This window comes from Rhincodon typus, chromosome 38 (genome assembly GCF_021869965.1).
Source record: "Rhincodon typus isolate 14 chromosome 38, sRhiTyp1.1, whole genome shotgun sequence".
NCBI lineage: Eukaryota > Metazoa > Chordata > Chondrichthyes > Orectolobiformes > Rhincodontidae > Rhincodon > Rhincodon typus.
The window spans coordinates 19,706,155-19,721,418 of NC_063369.1; the positions used below are offsets into that span (position 1 = coordinate 19,706,155).

The 15,264-nt window shown below is 42.9% G+C and overlaps 1 protein-coding gene across 3 annotated transcripts in view; it reads right to left on the bottom strand.

Annotated features, from left to right (window-relative positions):
* The window catches only part of LOC125487237 (zona pellucida sperm-binding protein 3-like), a 32,875-nt gene extending 17,691 nt beyond the window's left edge, over window positions 1–15,184 (bottom strand). Inside the window, exons 1-3 of one of the 3 annotated variants that reach the window (XM_048617869.1) lie at window positions 15,079–15,184; window positions 14,701–14,994; window positions 14,495–14,626 (exon numbers count right to left, since the gene is read on the bottom strand). In XM_048617869.1, the coding sequence (XP_048473826.1) occupies window positions 14,495–14,626; window positions 14,701–14,851 (283 nt within the window). In that variant the 5' untranslated portion in view covers window positions 14,852–14,994; window positions 15,079–15,184. Of the gene's footprint in view, window positions 1–14,295; window positions 14,416–14,491; window positions 14,627–14,700 lie in introns of those variants that run through there. The other 2 variants (XM_048617870.1, XM_048617868.1) reach the window with 2 other exon arrangements.
* Between the last annotated feature and the right edge of the window lie 80 nt (window positions 15,185–15,264).

Consider the following 15,264-nt stretch of genomic DNA (forward strand, 5'->3'; position numbering starts at 1 on the left):
AGACCAGGAAGGCATTAGTGCAGTTTGATCCCACTGAGGAAATAAGCACACAGAGACCTGGGTAATGTGGAAGATGGTTAGAGCATGGGGATAAAAAAAACGACAAAACTTCCCAAGGCCTCTGTGGTACAGGATGACACCTGTTTAAGATCGGGCAACAATCTGGAGAAATGAAGGGGGAAGACCTACTTGGAGGGCACCCCCTCCAGACTATTCAGTCGTGGGAAGAGGGAGAGGTAGAGGGAATGTCTCGGGAACTGGGAGAACTCAAGGCGGGGTGTCTAGGTGCTACGATTGTGGCCAAGAGGGACATTTTGTGAGAAAATGCCTGAATATGAGACGCGAAAATGCGCGTTAGGTGTGTTGGTGCCGACCTGTAGACGGAGCGAGTGGACCTAACCCTCAATGTGATGTGACGGAGACACTACCGTCTACGGGGATGTACCCTGAACTGCAATGAGAGTCAGAGGCCTCTCCGTTCTGGGTGTGATGTGCGGTGGGACAAAACAGGGAGACCCCTAGTGAACGGTAGGTTTGGAGGCTGCTCTGTTTACATTCCTTTGGGACACTGGGCGATCCCGAACCACCGTCAATATCACCCAGGTCAATGACACACATTGGCAAATTTAAACTTACACTATTTTAAATAGATTTACAGGACATTCACGAGGGGGACATGTTGGTGCTCAGTGTGGGAGATGAAGCATTAGAACATTCTGTATTTCTTCTTAATTTGCCCAGTGAAGAAGAACATGTTTTGGGGAGCGATTGCATGGTAAAAGCAGGACACTGTTTTGATCCTGTTTACTGCATGATTTGGTAAATACCTGTAGGTATGAGCAGTGTAAACAGCACAATTATTCCCGATGGGGAATATCAGGACAGGATATGTCCGGTTGGGGAAATGTGGATAAAGCCAGAAGAGATGAGTGACGATCATGAAGTGTAACGGCTCATTGTCCGGCACTCAGCATCATGAGACCGACATAAACATGACTGTGGGAAGATGGCTGGGAGTATGTGTATACAGGGCCCAGACCCCAATCCACAGGAGCAGTATGGCTTTCCGAAACAGGCAGAGGAAGAGGAAGGGAAGGTGATACAGAGTCTGACACCAGGAATAATGAGACCGGGTGCTACCATTAATAACTCATCTATTTGGCCAGTGAGGAAACTGGGCAGAATCTGGTGATTAACAATAGATTACCGAGCATTAAACAACACCACACCATTAACAGCCCCCACTGTAGCGATTAGCCCAGAAGCAGGTGTTAAGCAAAATAGGGATATCCAGTCATTCACTGTTTTGGAAATAAGCAACGGGTTTTGGTCCATCCCAATGGAAAAGGAGTACCAATACAAATATGTGTTTACTTTCCAAGTCCAGCAATATACGTGGAAAGCCCTGTCACAGGGATTACATTCGGATCTAAAGGAAGGGTTCAAAGGGTTTTCAGAACCAAAGTGTTTAGTGCAATGTGTAGATAACCCTCTGTTGTACCTGTCCTGGGAGTGTTTGATTTGGACAGTGTGAATGAACTTTGCTCTGTATCTAATCCTGGGCTTTACCTCTCGTGAGAGCGTTTTATGTGCACAGTGTAGAATGTGCTTTACTCTGCACCTAAACCTGAGCAATCCCTGCCACTGTGGATTTGATTGGGATAATGTCAAGTGAGTTGGCATCCTCTTGAGCTTTGGTGCATCTTGTCCTAATTTTTCCTTCAAATGTATTTTCCTCTTGGTTTTGATTTCAGATGGGAAGTGCTCATTCCTTCCATTCACACCCTTGAGGTTACTCTCTTTTTTTCTGACTTGTCCGTTTAGTTTTATTGGTTACTGTGTGGATGTGGTTGTGCTGGCAAGGCCAACATTTACTGACCAACACCTAACTGTCGTTGAGAAGGTGGTGTTGTGTCTTCTCAATGCACTGCATTCCATCTGGTGTCACAGTACTCAGCGCTGTTGGGGAGCAAGATACAGGATTCTGATGGAGTTGCAATGAAGGATATAGTTCCAAATCACAGTGGTGTATGGATTGGAGCGTGCATTCCACTTATTGATGTTCCCCTGTGTCTGGAACCTTTGTTATTCCAGGTGGTAACCGTCATAGACTGTGGGCCTATTGAAGGAGACATAGCGAAATGCTACAATGCACCTTTATAGATGTTACACCCTTTGCCACTGCCCACCAATGTGGGAGTGAGTGAGTGGAAATGATGGTGAATAACGTGTCATTTTGGCTGCTCTGTCCTAGACATTGTCATGTTCCTTCAGTGTTGTTGGAGCTGCACTCATCCAAGCAAGTGGAGAGTGTTCCACCATTTTCCCGACATTTAGCTGGTTGGTGATCGACAGGGTTGAGGGACTCACCAAGTGAGATCCTCAGGTTTTGTAGTCTCTTACAAAGTCACAGGCAACTTAAGAATCATGGTGTCTGTAGTCTATGTGAAGAATGTAAATAATGATTGGGTATTGTTAACCTGGACGATGAATTGTAATCTGTGTGAGTGATCATTTTCTATAACAATTAATTGAGGTCTCAAAAATAAATGGGAAAGATTTGCTTCCAACATTTTATAATGAAATGTGATTTCTCAGTAATTTAACAAAAAGGATCTTCTGTGAGTAAGTGCCCATTTACAATCACAATTTGTAACAATATTCCAAATCCAAATTAAGAATTTGGAGCAAGTACTAAGTTATGAGCGTCAGACTGGCTTAGGTTGAATGAGATTTGATATATTGTGTGATCTGATGATTTTCAACTATGAAGATCTTATGCTCAAGATTGAACCCTTTACATGGGTCTCATCACTCTGAAGACTCCAATGAAAATTTTTTGTTCCTGTGCCTGATATCTACATATGTACACTACAGTCACTTATGTGTCTGGACCCAAGCTAAACAATTTGGATAATGTTATAACAAGCATCACTCAGCAAATCATTGCCACGTGTCTCAGGTAGATTGTGTATCTCCTGTGAGACATACACAACAGAAACTGGTAAATAGAGTGGAAGATAGTTTGGTAAACAAACAGTGGAGAATATCTAAAGAAATGTTAGCAATGCTGTTTGTAGTAAAAGTCTATCTGGTTCACGAATGGCCTTTAATAAATGAAGTCAGCCATCGTTACATGGTCTCGACTACATGTGACTCCAGACCCACAGAAATGTGATGATCAATTCTTAACTGCCATCTAGGTAATAATGGATGGGCAATATATGACACTAGTGAGTGACACCCACATTCCATGAATGAATAATAAGTTCCATAAACAACAGCTCAATGTGAAAATTCAGTCCATACCTTACCAATGAAATTCAAGTTAGAATTGTGATAAAAATTGAGATTTGTAATATTGCTATGAATTGTGTTAAGATTGAAAAATGAGAGAAATTTCAAAGCCAGCAAAGTGGAAACAAAAGATTTTAGAAATGAGAGAATATAAGAACATGAGCAATTTAATCGTGAATGTATGAATGGGTCTGAGAGCTCTTCCAAACATATCAAATAGGAAAAGAATAGCTAAAGTAGACTTTAGTCTTCTGAAGGCAGAGACATGAGAAATGATGATGGACAATGTGATAATGGCGGAACCTTTGCTTAGTATTTCTTATCTGTCTCCAAGAAGACAAATTGTGTGTTGACCTTAATTGTACATATATTGGAGATCAAGAATAAGGAAATCTTGCCATAATTGGGCATATTTGAGAACTGTGCTCAGTTTTATCTAAAAGATGGCAGTGCCATCTCCCATTTCTAAAACATGTTCAGACACCATATCCTGGACCAAAGAAGGCAGTTTCAGATTTGCAGTCATTCCCCAGGATACAGCAGCCTTTCAAAGATGGTGCGAGTGCCAGGGAGGCTGGTCTTTTGGCGGATATCCAGTGAGTGGTGAGTTCTTGGGGATTGGCATATGGTTAGTTAGGCCTGGAATCATAAGTGAGGGACACCATATGTGGCAGGGTAGGTAGTTAATGAGGTATAACTGGTAAGATGTGGTGATAAATCTTACTACAGATCACATGAGAAACCATGCAGAAATATCAGTGCAACTTGCACTTATTCAAAAGAAAATAAGATACAGCCTTGTGTTTTTAAACATAAATAAAGGCAATGATGAGGGCACGAAAACAGAGCAGCCTGTGGTGAACTGGTAAAGATTAAAGGACAGTTCAAGAAAGATGCAGCAGCAGACCTTGACTGGGACAGTTCAGAACATACAAAGTACATGTCTTCCAACAAGCCAGAAAAATCCCAAGAGATGGGCCCACCATTCACAGTTAACCAGAAAGTTTAAAGATAGCATCAAATTGAAAAAAGAATGTATAATTGTGAGAAGACGAGTCAAAAGTCAAAAGACTGGGCACTTTAGAACAAAATTAATTTGCGGAAACATTTGAGAATGAGAGAAAACTAATCACAATATGAAAGCATATAAGTATAAAAAGTGTATATAAATGAGTATGTATTATTTAAACAAGGACATACTGAATAAAATGAAAAAATATCCATTTGAAAGTGGGCCTAGATGATTCATAAAGGTTAATAAGGAAGTAAATATGTCTTTACTGCAGGAGTCAATATGGTTACAAGAAAGAGATCATCATTGATCAATCTATTAGAATTCTTTGAGGAAGTAATCATAGCATCCCTACAGTGTGGAAACAGGCCCTTCAGCCCAACAAGTCCACCAAACCTCAAAGCCCAGTATAACCCACCTAATCTACACATCCCTGAACACTACGGGCAATTTAGCATGGCCAATCCACCTAACCTGCACATCTTAGGACTGTGGGAGGAAACTGCAGCACCTGGAGGAAACCCATGCACACACAGGGAGAACGTGCATACTCCACACAGACAGTCGCCCAAGGCTGGAATCGAAGCCGGGTCCCTGTGGCTGTGAGGCAGCAGTGCTAACCACTGTGCCACCATGCCATAATGTGCTAGTGATAAAGGGGAGTGAGTATGTAATGTCCTTAGATTTCCAGAAGATCTTTGATAAACTGCTGCAGTCAAGGTTTTTGCAGAAAATATTGATTTAAATGACAAAGATGATGGGGCAGAAGATATGGTCGCCAAATTTCCTGTTGACACAAAGATCAGTCGGAAAGTAAATTCTGAAGAGGACATAAGGTTACAAAAGATATGAATAGAACAACAAAGAACACTACAGCACAGGAACAGACCATTTGGCCTTCCAAGCCTGCTCCAACAGGTTTTGCCCTTCCATAATAAAACTGTAAGGTTTTAGAGTAGATTTGTAGCTCGGGTTGTGGATGTTGTGGTTGGTTGGCGTGTCGAGCTAGTTTGTTGTTCCGCAGACGTTTCGTTACCCTGCTGGGTAACATCATCAGTGCAGCCTCCAATGAAGCACTGTTGTGTTTTCCTGCCTGGTATTTAAACTCTGGGGTCTGTTGGGCTGAATTACCTCACTTCCGGTTTTCCGTCACAATGGAGTGTATATGGGGTCGAGCTCTATGTGTTTATTGACGGCTTTCTTAGTGGAGTACCAGGCTTCTAAGAATTCCCTTGCCTGTCTCTGCTTTGCCTGTCCCAGGATCCTGGTGTTGTCCCAGTCGAATTGGTGGTTCTCCTTATCGAGGTGGATGGAGATGAGTGAGTATTGGTCGTGTCTCTTCGTTGCTAATTGTTGTTCATGTACCCTTGTGGTTAATTTCCTTCCTGTTTGTCCGATGTAGTGTTTCTCACAGTCTCTGCAGGGAATCTTGTATATGACATTGGTCCTGTCCATATTGGGTAGTGGGTCTTTGGTTTGGGTGAGCAGTTGACGTAGGGTTGATGTGGGTTTGTGTGCTACTCTGATGCCCAGTGGTCATAGGAGTCTTGTGGTCAGTTCACATGTGTTCTTGATGTAAAGTAGCGTGATGAACATGTCGGGGCATGTAGTATCTTCCTGGTGTCTTTCATGTCATAGGCACATTCTGACCCAGTTTTTTGGGTATTCATTCTCTTTGAATACCTGGAAGAGGTACTGTTCTTCTTTTTGGTGTAGTTCTGTGCTGCTGTAGAGTGTTGTTCCCCGTTTAAATAATGTCCTCACTCAATTTCGTTTGTGTGTGTTAAGGTGGTTGCTGTTGAAATTCAGTACTTGGTCAGTATGTGTGGCTTTCCTGTGTACCTTTGTTAGGAATTCCCCTGTGGCCCTGCGTTCCACCATGACATCCAGGAATGGGAGCAATAAAACTGTCTTCACTTACAGGATCCATATCCCTCTATTCGCTTCCTATTCATGTATTTTGTCCAGGTGTTTCTTGAATGCTGCTTTTGTGTCTGCTTCCATCACCTGCTATGGCAGCACATTCCAGGCAGGAATAGGTTAAGTGAGTGGGCAAAAATCTGTAAAACAGAGTATAATGTGGGAAATATGTAATTGTCTGTTGTGGCAGGGATAATAAAAATGAAATGATATTATCAAAAAGCAATGCTTTCAGCTTCTTAAGTGTGGGAAATAGGGTACAAGATCAGGGAGGTGATGTTGAACTTATACAAGACACTGGTTGGAGCTCAACTGGAGTATTGTGTACATTGATGGGCACTGCACTATAGGAAAGATGTGAACCCATTGGAGAATGTGCAGAAGAGGCGTAGCAGTTTATGAAGTGCTTTCCAGGGATGAGACACTTCAGTTATGAAAAAAAAGTTTGAGAATTTCGGACTGATCTCCTTGTAGAGACAAAGGGTATGAGGAAATCTCAAAGTTTTCAAAATCACGAGGTCTCTGGACAGAGTGGATAGAGAGAAACTATTCCCACCTGCACAGTTTATAAAAATGTTTTACAAAAGGAGTAAATGTGAGGTGGCTGGAGCCTTTTTCACGCAGCGAGATGTGAGGGTATGGAATACACAGCCTGGAAATGGCATGGAAACAGGTTAAATCCAGATAATGAAGATGGCGTTGTACGATTAAAGTGTGCAGGGTTACAGGGAGAAAGGCAGGAGATAGATCCAAAGAGAAAATGGGAAATGAGCAAGAATCAATGGGCTGAATGGCCACCTCTGCACTTTAACAATGGTGCAATTCAGGAAGCAGCCCAGGGAAGGTTCAGCATTAATGCAATGTAAGGGTTGTCTTATGATAGGCTGGATAAGCTTGACTTGTATCTGCTGGAGTTGAGAAGAGGGAGAGGGGTCTTGACTGAAACATGGTGGAGCAGGGGAGGATGTTTCTATTTATGGGACAAACTAGAAATAAGTGTCAATGTTTAAAAATCAGGGGATGCCTGTACAAAACTAAGATGAGCTGAGAGGACTTGGAACTCTCTTCTTGAATAGCTGGTAGATGCAGATTCAGGGAATATTTTGAAGACCTCAAGAGGGCTCGTGTCAGGGTTTCTGGAAATCATGGTGGACGGTTCACTAGCAGTTTGTGAGCCAATGGATGGAGCCATTTTAGTGGGTATTAAATTCCACTTGGTGCCTTTGTTTTGTTTTCCATTGGTCCACTGTTCCAGGCATCGTGGATGTCCCTTCAGCACATTGACTGCAGTGGTTCAAAAAGGCAGCTCACCACAACCATCTCAGCAGCAACTGGGTACAGGCAATAAATTCTGGCCCAGCCAGCAACACCCATGTCTCATCAATGAATGAAAAATAAATGTCACACAAGGTCTAAAATCCCAGTGAGACCACCAAGATGACAATCTGCCTGAGCTATTCAGGAGAAAAGTAATGATTCACTGCAAGTTATTTCAGTAACAGAAAAATGAAAATGTATTGATGCAAAGTGAGATTGAACAGGAAGGATTTCTGATTTATGCAACTTAAATTAAACCCCAACAAGACTTCAAGCACCCACACAATCAATCACAATCTACACAGACAATTAACAAATAGTTTAGCATATACCCATGGGTAGAAAATAATTTATAGAGTTATCAAAATTCTGACAATGACAGATCCATGCCACAAGATGGGAAGTTATATTCCTCACAGTCCTTTTGATTTTTGCTATGGTGATTGTAGGGCAGCACACGTTCTTCAACTCAATTGTTGAATAGTGAACTTAACATTCGTACAAGGACATCCTATTCTTTCAAGCAGCCTTGGATCTCCTGTTTTGTCCCCTTACAGAGAAAAGGAGAGCAAGAGAGAGACAGAGATGCTTTCTGTCTGCAGCCTTCAGATATTTTTCGCTCTCTGCTGTTCTTGGCATTAGATTATTGTTGCTCTGTAGTTAAACCAATCAAAGGGCTGTTTCCAATCACAATGTGCTGAATGCCAAAGATTATTTTGAAGGGACTGCTTCTGTTTTGAATGAGTTGCTGGGTTATGGATAAAAGGCAGGTGAATGATACTAATTCAAACTGGTCAAAATACTGCAGCTAGGATGGGCTGAATGGCCTCTTTCTGCACTGCAACAAATCTATACACAGGGGTCAACTGCTCACTGTTTATATAAATAACTGGGATTATACGGATAGTAGGAATGGTCAGCAAATTTGTAAATGACACAAATGTAAGTCAGAAAGTTGTGAATAGTTCATGAGGAGGCTACATAGGGACACAAAAACAGTGAGAGGGCAAAGATCTGGCAAATAGACTACAATGTGAGAAAGTGTGATATTGTCAACTTTGGCAAGAAGAATAAAAATAAGCATTTTACCTCAAATGGGGAGAGATTACTATTCACCAGTGACCAGAAACCAAACCGCACAAGGCATATAAATACTCTGAATACAAGAGCAGGTCAAAGGTTAGAAATACTGTGGCAGGTAATTCACCTCCTGACTCTTCAAACCCTGCCCACAATTAAGAAGGTACAAGTCAGGAGTGTGATCGAATCCCCCTCAGTTACCTGGATCGATGTAGCCTTACGAAGCTTGACACCATCCAAGACAAAGCAACCTGTTTGAATTCACTCAACTGGGGATTCAAGAAGGTAGGGAGACAAAAAACAGCTAACTATAGGTCAGTTAGCATAACTCCTATAGAATAGAATAGAATCGAATCCAATCCCTACAGTGTGGAAACAGGCCCTTTGGCCCAACAAGTCCACACCGACCCTCAGAGCATCCCACCCAGACCCATCCCCCTAATCTACAGATCCCTGAGCACTATGGGCAATTTAGCATGGCCAATCCACCTAACCTGCACATTTTTGGATTGTGGGAGGAAACTGGAGCACCCAGGGGAAACCAATGCAGACAGAGGGAGAAATGTGCAAACTCCACACAGATAGTTGCCCGAGGCTGGAATTGAACCTGGGTCCCTGGCGCTGTGAGGCAGCAATGCCCGAATAATGATGAGGAAAATATTCGAGTCTATTATAAAGGGTATAATTCAATTCCTGCACTGTCTGAGGTTACCATGAAGTTTCCACATTCTCGTCCTGGCCTCTTACCTGAGGTCTGGTGACCTCCAGGTTCAGTTCCCCACCAGTCACCTCTATCTAATGAGACAGCAGCCATGTAGTTCTTTGGGACAATGGCAACGTTACCTTTAATTGGAGAACTTTTAGAAATACATTATATGATCAAATAGAGACAGCATGGCTGCATGAAGGGAGAATTATGCCTACATAAGTTGATTTTTTTTTAATTCATTCATGGGATGAGGGCACAGCTGACCAGACACCAGTTATTGCTCATCCGTAATTACCAAGAGGGCAGTCTAGAGTCACATGTAGGCCAGACCAGGATGGCAGTTTCCTTGGCTCAGGGACATCAGTAAACCAGATAGGATTTTCCGACAATGAACAGTGGGTTCATGGTCATCATTAAAGTCTAATTGTTTTCAAATTCCACCATCTGCCATGGCAGGACTTGAACCTGTGTCCGCAGATCAACATCTGGGTCTCTGGATTAACAGTCCAGTGATAATACCATAGGCCATTGCCTCGTCGTTTGATGAGGACACAACAGGTTGGATAAAGGGGAAACAGGAGGTATTTGGGAATCTTCCTGCATGAATCCCAAAAAGCTTACATATAAATTCATCAAGTCACAGGAAAGGGAAATGGAATGTTATCCTTCATTTGAGAGGAAACAAAAATATGGAAGTCTTGCTAAAAGAATACAAGACACATGTCGAATACTGTGAACAATTTTGGTCTCTATCTGAGGAACAGTATACTGGCATTGGAAGCTGGCCAGAGAAGGTTCACCAGGCTGATAAATATGGAAGTATTTTCTCATGAGGAGTTGAGTTCAATGGGCTTACACTCATTAGAATTTAAAGAAAGAAAGAATGAATGAAGATCTTATTGAAAAATAAGAGATTATTAGGGAGATTCTCAAGGTAGATGCAGGAAGGTTGTTTATCCTTGTGGAATAGCCTATTACCAGAGAACATACTCTCAGTAACATAGAAACATAGCAAATAGGAGAAGGGGTAGGCCTTTTGGTCCTTTGTGACTGATGATCCAATTCATCCCCGTTCCTACTTGCTCGCCGTACCCTTTAACTTGAATAAAGTGAATTACAATGAATTAAGGACAGATTGAGGAAATATAAACTGTTTGATAGAAAAGCAAGAAAGTAGAGATTTCAGGAGGTAATGCATGACCCTCATTCATAATACATGCCAGTGAAGAGGAAACATTCTGAGAGATGGATAAACCAAACCTCTCTGACCAAGGAAGTTCGGGAGAGTATCAAATTGTGGAAAAAGCATTTAGGGAGGCGAAAGTCAGTGATAAATTCAGAATCCAGCAAAAAGAGGACTAAAAACCTAATAAAGACCAAGAAAATAAATTGCAAGGACAAATTAGCAAGGAATAGAAAAAAATGACAACTTTTTTTAGATATACAAAGAATTCAAAGTAAACATAGGCCCCTTAGAAAACAAACCTTGAGTAAGTAATGGGAGAAGCTTGAAAATGGCAGAGGGGTTCAATAGATATCTTCCATCAGTGTTTCTAGTAGAAGTTACTTTGCATGTTCCACTAACACTAAAGGAGATGGGGGAGTATTTAAGTCCCATTGCCATCACTAGGGAAGTAGTATTAGACAAACTAATGGCTGAATTATCCCCTCACCCTGATGACTTGCATGTGAGGCTCCTAAAAGGTTTCGCTGCATAGATAGTGGATGTGTTGGTTGAAATTTTTAAGAACTCATTGCATTCTGGCAAAGTACCAAAAGATGGAAAAACTCTCAATGTGATACCCCTATTGAGAAAGGAGGGGAGGCAATAGGAGGGGCTAGCAAAACCATTTTCAAGGCGGCTGAGGGAAACTTGATAGACATCTATAAAATTGAGATGCCTAGATAGGCTTGTTGGCAAGAATTTTTTCTCCAAGGGTCATGCATTTAAGGTGAGAGGGATAACGTTCAAATGAGATGTGACATACAAGTTTATTTGCACAGGGTGTGGTAGGAGTTTGGAATATGCTGCCAAAGTGTTACAGGTACAATTATTGGACTTTTAGATAAACACATGAATATACAGGAAATAAGGATACGGACCAGGCAGAAAGGATTAGTTTAATTTGGTGGCACGATTGTTACAACATCATTGGCAGAATAGCCTGTTTTGGTACTATACTGTTCTATAGGCATAGGCCAATTGCTGGAGATGTATTGGAATCAATTATTTAAGTAATGCACAACAGTTTCAAAATCATACTCTAAATCAAGCAGAGGCAGCAGAACTTGACAAAAGTGGAATTTATTCCAGGTTTTTGGCAAAGCCTGAACCAGAGTGCAAGGGGGGAAACCCAGTAGATGTGTTGTATTTGAAATTCCAGAAGGCTGTAGACAAAGGTGTCCTTTTGTGATTAAAGTCCTAAGACTAAAATGGAGAGGAATTTCTTCCCTAAGAGGGTTCAGTGCCTTCAGATCTCCTAGCCCCAGAGAGCTGTGGGGGCAGACTGTGTATATTTAAGGCTGAGATAGGTAGATTGTTGATCAGTAGGGTAATCAAGGGTTATAGGGAAAATGTCAGAAAGAGGATGTCAGATCAGCCACAGTCCTATTAAATGGTGGAGCACAGTCGAGGGGCAAAGCAGCCTACTACAGTTCTTATGGTTTGATGAGAAATTGAGACTCTGCCAATCTGTATCCTTCCTGAATACAATGTTTTGGTCTCAATTGTTTTCTGCTACAAACAATTCTACAGGCTCAGTCTCTGGGTGAAGAAATTTATCTTCACTTCAGCCCTAAATGGCTTATCCCATTTCCTTAACATGTGATCCCTGTTTCTGGACTCCATGGCCGTTGGGAATATCCTTCCTGCATTACCCTGCCTAGTCCTGTTAGAATATTACAGGTTTCTATGAGATTTCCTACTTATTCTTCTAAACTATGTATATTCACTGGAGAAGTCACCATACAGAAGGTTATAGTCCAACAGGCCTGAAATCCAAAGCTTTGAGTGCCGCTCCTTCGTCAGGTGAAGCGCACTCGGTGGACGAGCACCACAAAAGCTTGTGAATTGAAATAAACCTTTTGGACCATAACCTGGTGCTGTGTGACCTGACATTATCCACCCTCCAACACTGGCACCTCAATGCCAATTAATGTAGCTCTAACTGGTTCAGTCTCCATTCCTCAATTCTGAAAACCCAGGACTCTGTTTGGTAAATCTTTGCTGCATTCCATCATAGCCAGAACATCATTCTTCAGGAAAGGAGACTAAGTCTGCACACAATAATCCAGGTGTGGCCACTCAGGCCCTGTATAGTTACAGCAAGGCATCCCTACTTCTGTCCTTCCAAACAGAGCAGCAACATGCCATTTGTTGTCACTGTCTGCCACACCTTCATGCAGACTTTCGGCAACTTGTTTACATGGACACAGGATTCATTGTACCTCCTCCTTTCTCATTCTGTTTAGAGTCAGTTAAGAACAGCAAGGCAGGATTCTACAAAATTGGAGAAACTCATTTGTCCATATTATACTGCCTCTGCCATGTATTTTATATTTCCCTCACTTGAGGGATTGTTCCCAACCCCCACCTAATCAGCCTCCACCTCAACCCCTGACAATTCTCTCCTTTAACCTTTCCACAACAGTGACCCTTTCATCTCCAATTTGAGGTCTGAAACCCTCCAAATTAACTTGTTATACTGACTCAGTAACAACCATCCTCAGCAACATCAGACCAACACTTACCTACCATGTACCCTGACCACACCCAGCTCTCTCCTGTGTGTCAGATCTCCTGTACCAAGACCAACACTATTGAGATGACTGCAGACTTTTTGTTCAGCCCCTATAGTAAAGGATCTTCCAACTGATGAAATAATCTAATTGATAATTAAATACTGACAGAACCCACTAGATGTCAACTCCCCCTCCAAGAGGGACCAGCTTCTGTTGGGATCAGGGTGGTTAGCTCAGCCATGTTAAACAGCATGGCTTTTTGGGCCATGGATTGACTGGATAATTAAGGAATGTTTGGGCTTGAAGGGCGCACCCCATGTCACAGCTACAGTGACAGATGCAAAGGCTGTCAGCCCCACAAAACTGCTCAGTCACTGAGTTTGACCTGTCATTCCATTTGACAATGCACACAGCCATTGCAAAGTGGGAACAGCCTCCTGGCCAGATCAATCTGGCTTTTCCCACTGATACACCTACTGGTCTGAAGAGCATGAGATGTCTGTATTATCAGCTACCCATGTGATGGTTGTGTTTGAGAACACAACTATCCAACTTTTCCTCCAAAAGATTGGAATCACTTTCCTTTGACTAAATTCCAAATCACATTGGCCAAGTCAACTACATCCTCCCGAACCACAAGCAGCCATCCAGACAGTTCCAGACTATTATGGGGTGGGGGGCTGGGGCAACCAAACCTACCAAACACCCTGATGTTCAGCCCCACCCAACCCCTACCCCATGACCCCATCAGGGTAGAGTTGCAAAAGCAGACATGAGCAGGGTATGCTCTACGCCAGACATCTCTGGATAAAGAACAGCCCTCATGGCAATCTGACGGTTCACCAAGTGTTTCAGGATAAAATGCAGGCAGATTTGCATTTCCTTGTAAGATTGTTCATTGATGCACTGGAGTGCCATGTACCCTATTTCTCAAATTTGGACAGTCAACAGTTAATAGAAGCTTTCCAAATAATGAACAAATTGGTTTGCATTAGCAGTGGGATGTAAACACTTATGCTCCAGGTAAGAAGCATAACTAAAAAGTAACAACGCTCCATCTCCAGGGGAGGAAAAGGGGGATGAAACAATGAGTCAACCCAATCCCATCCCAAATAAAAGTCGTGCAGTGACCAGTGCTAGTTAAATTCCATGAAGGTGGAAAGAGAAACAAAGCCTGCTCCCAACACAAGATACTGGGAATCAAAGCTTTATTGATCATTTCTTCAGTTGAATCATGTCTGCTTGCGTTTCCTGTACAGGAGCAAAGCCAGTGAAGCAGAGATCAGGGAGGCAGCTGTCACTGTCAGGGCCACCATCACAACCAGCTCAGACTGCACACCTACACAACAAGGAGAAACCAATGGTTACTGAGGGAAACAGGGACAAAGAGGGAAACTAGCAGTCAGACAACTCACCACCTGGAGACCTCTCCTGCATCCTTTGCTCAACCTCAGTCAGGGGCTCAGTTGCCAGGTTGGTCAGCTCAGGATCCAGAATGAGCAGGGGGCCAAGGGAGGCCTCACTCTCCCACTTCAATCCAGCTTCACTCTCTGCAGGAAGAAACATTACAGTTAAGGTCAGGGAAAGCAGGGTATAGCCCCAACAGAGTGGGTCAGTGACCTACCAGCTTCAGGTCCAAGGTCTGTCCTTCCTCTGGAGGGAAGCACGATCTCCCTTGTGCTACCACAGTTCCCCACATGGCAACAGGCACAAATGTCACTGTTTGATGCCTCCAATGGCATCCAGCTAGACAGGAGACAGCCCATTAACCACATGGTGCATCACCTCTCCCCAACATCACTAAGGGACAGTGAGTGGGGGACACTTGCATCTTGTGCAGCTTCTGGAAAGTACAAGCTTTGTTCCTGGAATCTCCCTGATCCACTGAAACAACTTTCAGGTGACAGGTGATGAAAATCTGAGGGACACATTCAGCACAAGTCAGTGTTTAGTGACTCCCACCCAATGTGGAGAAGCCAATCAATCAGCAGCTTCCTCTTACCAAGGAACACATCTCCATAGAAGCAGAAGGCATCCAGGTCAAACCTGAGCTTGTCCGGCTCCCGCTCGTCTCTTGGCAACACAAAGGTTGAAAAGGAGTCCTCGACTTCGCTGTCCATGAGGCAACTGCAAGTGAACAAAGGGCCATGAAGTGAATGGAGTGAAGCCATTGAGATGGCAGCAGCTG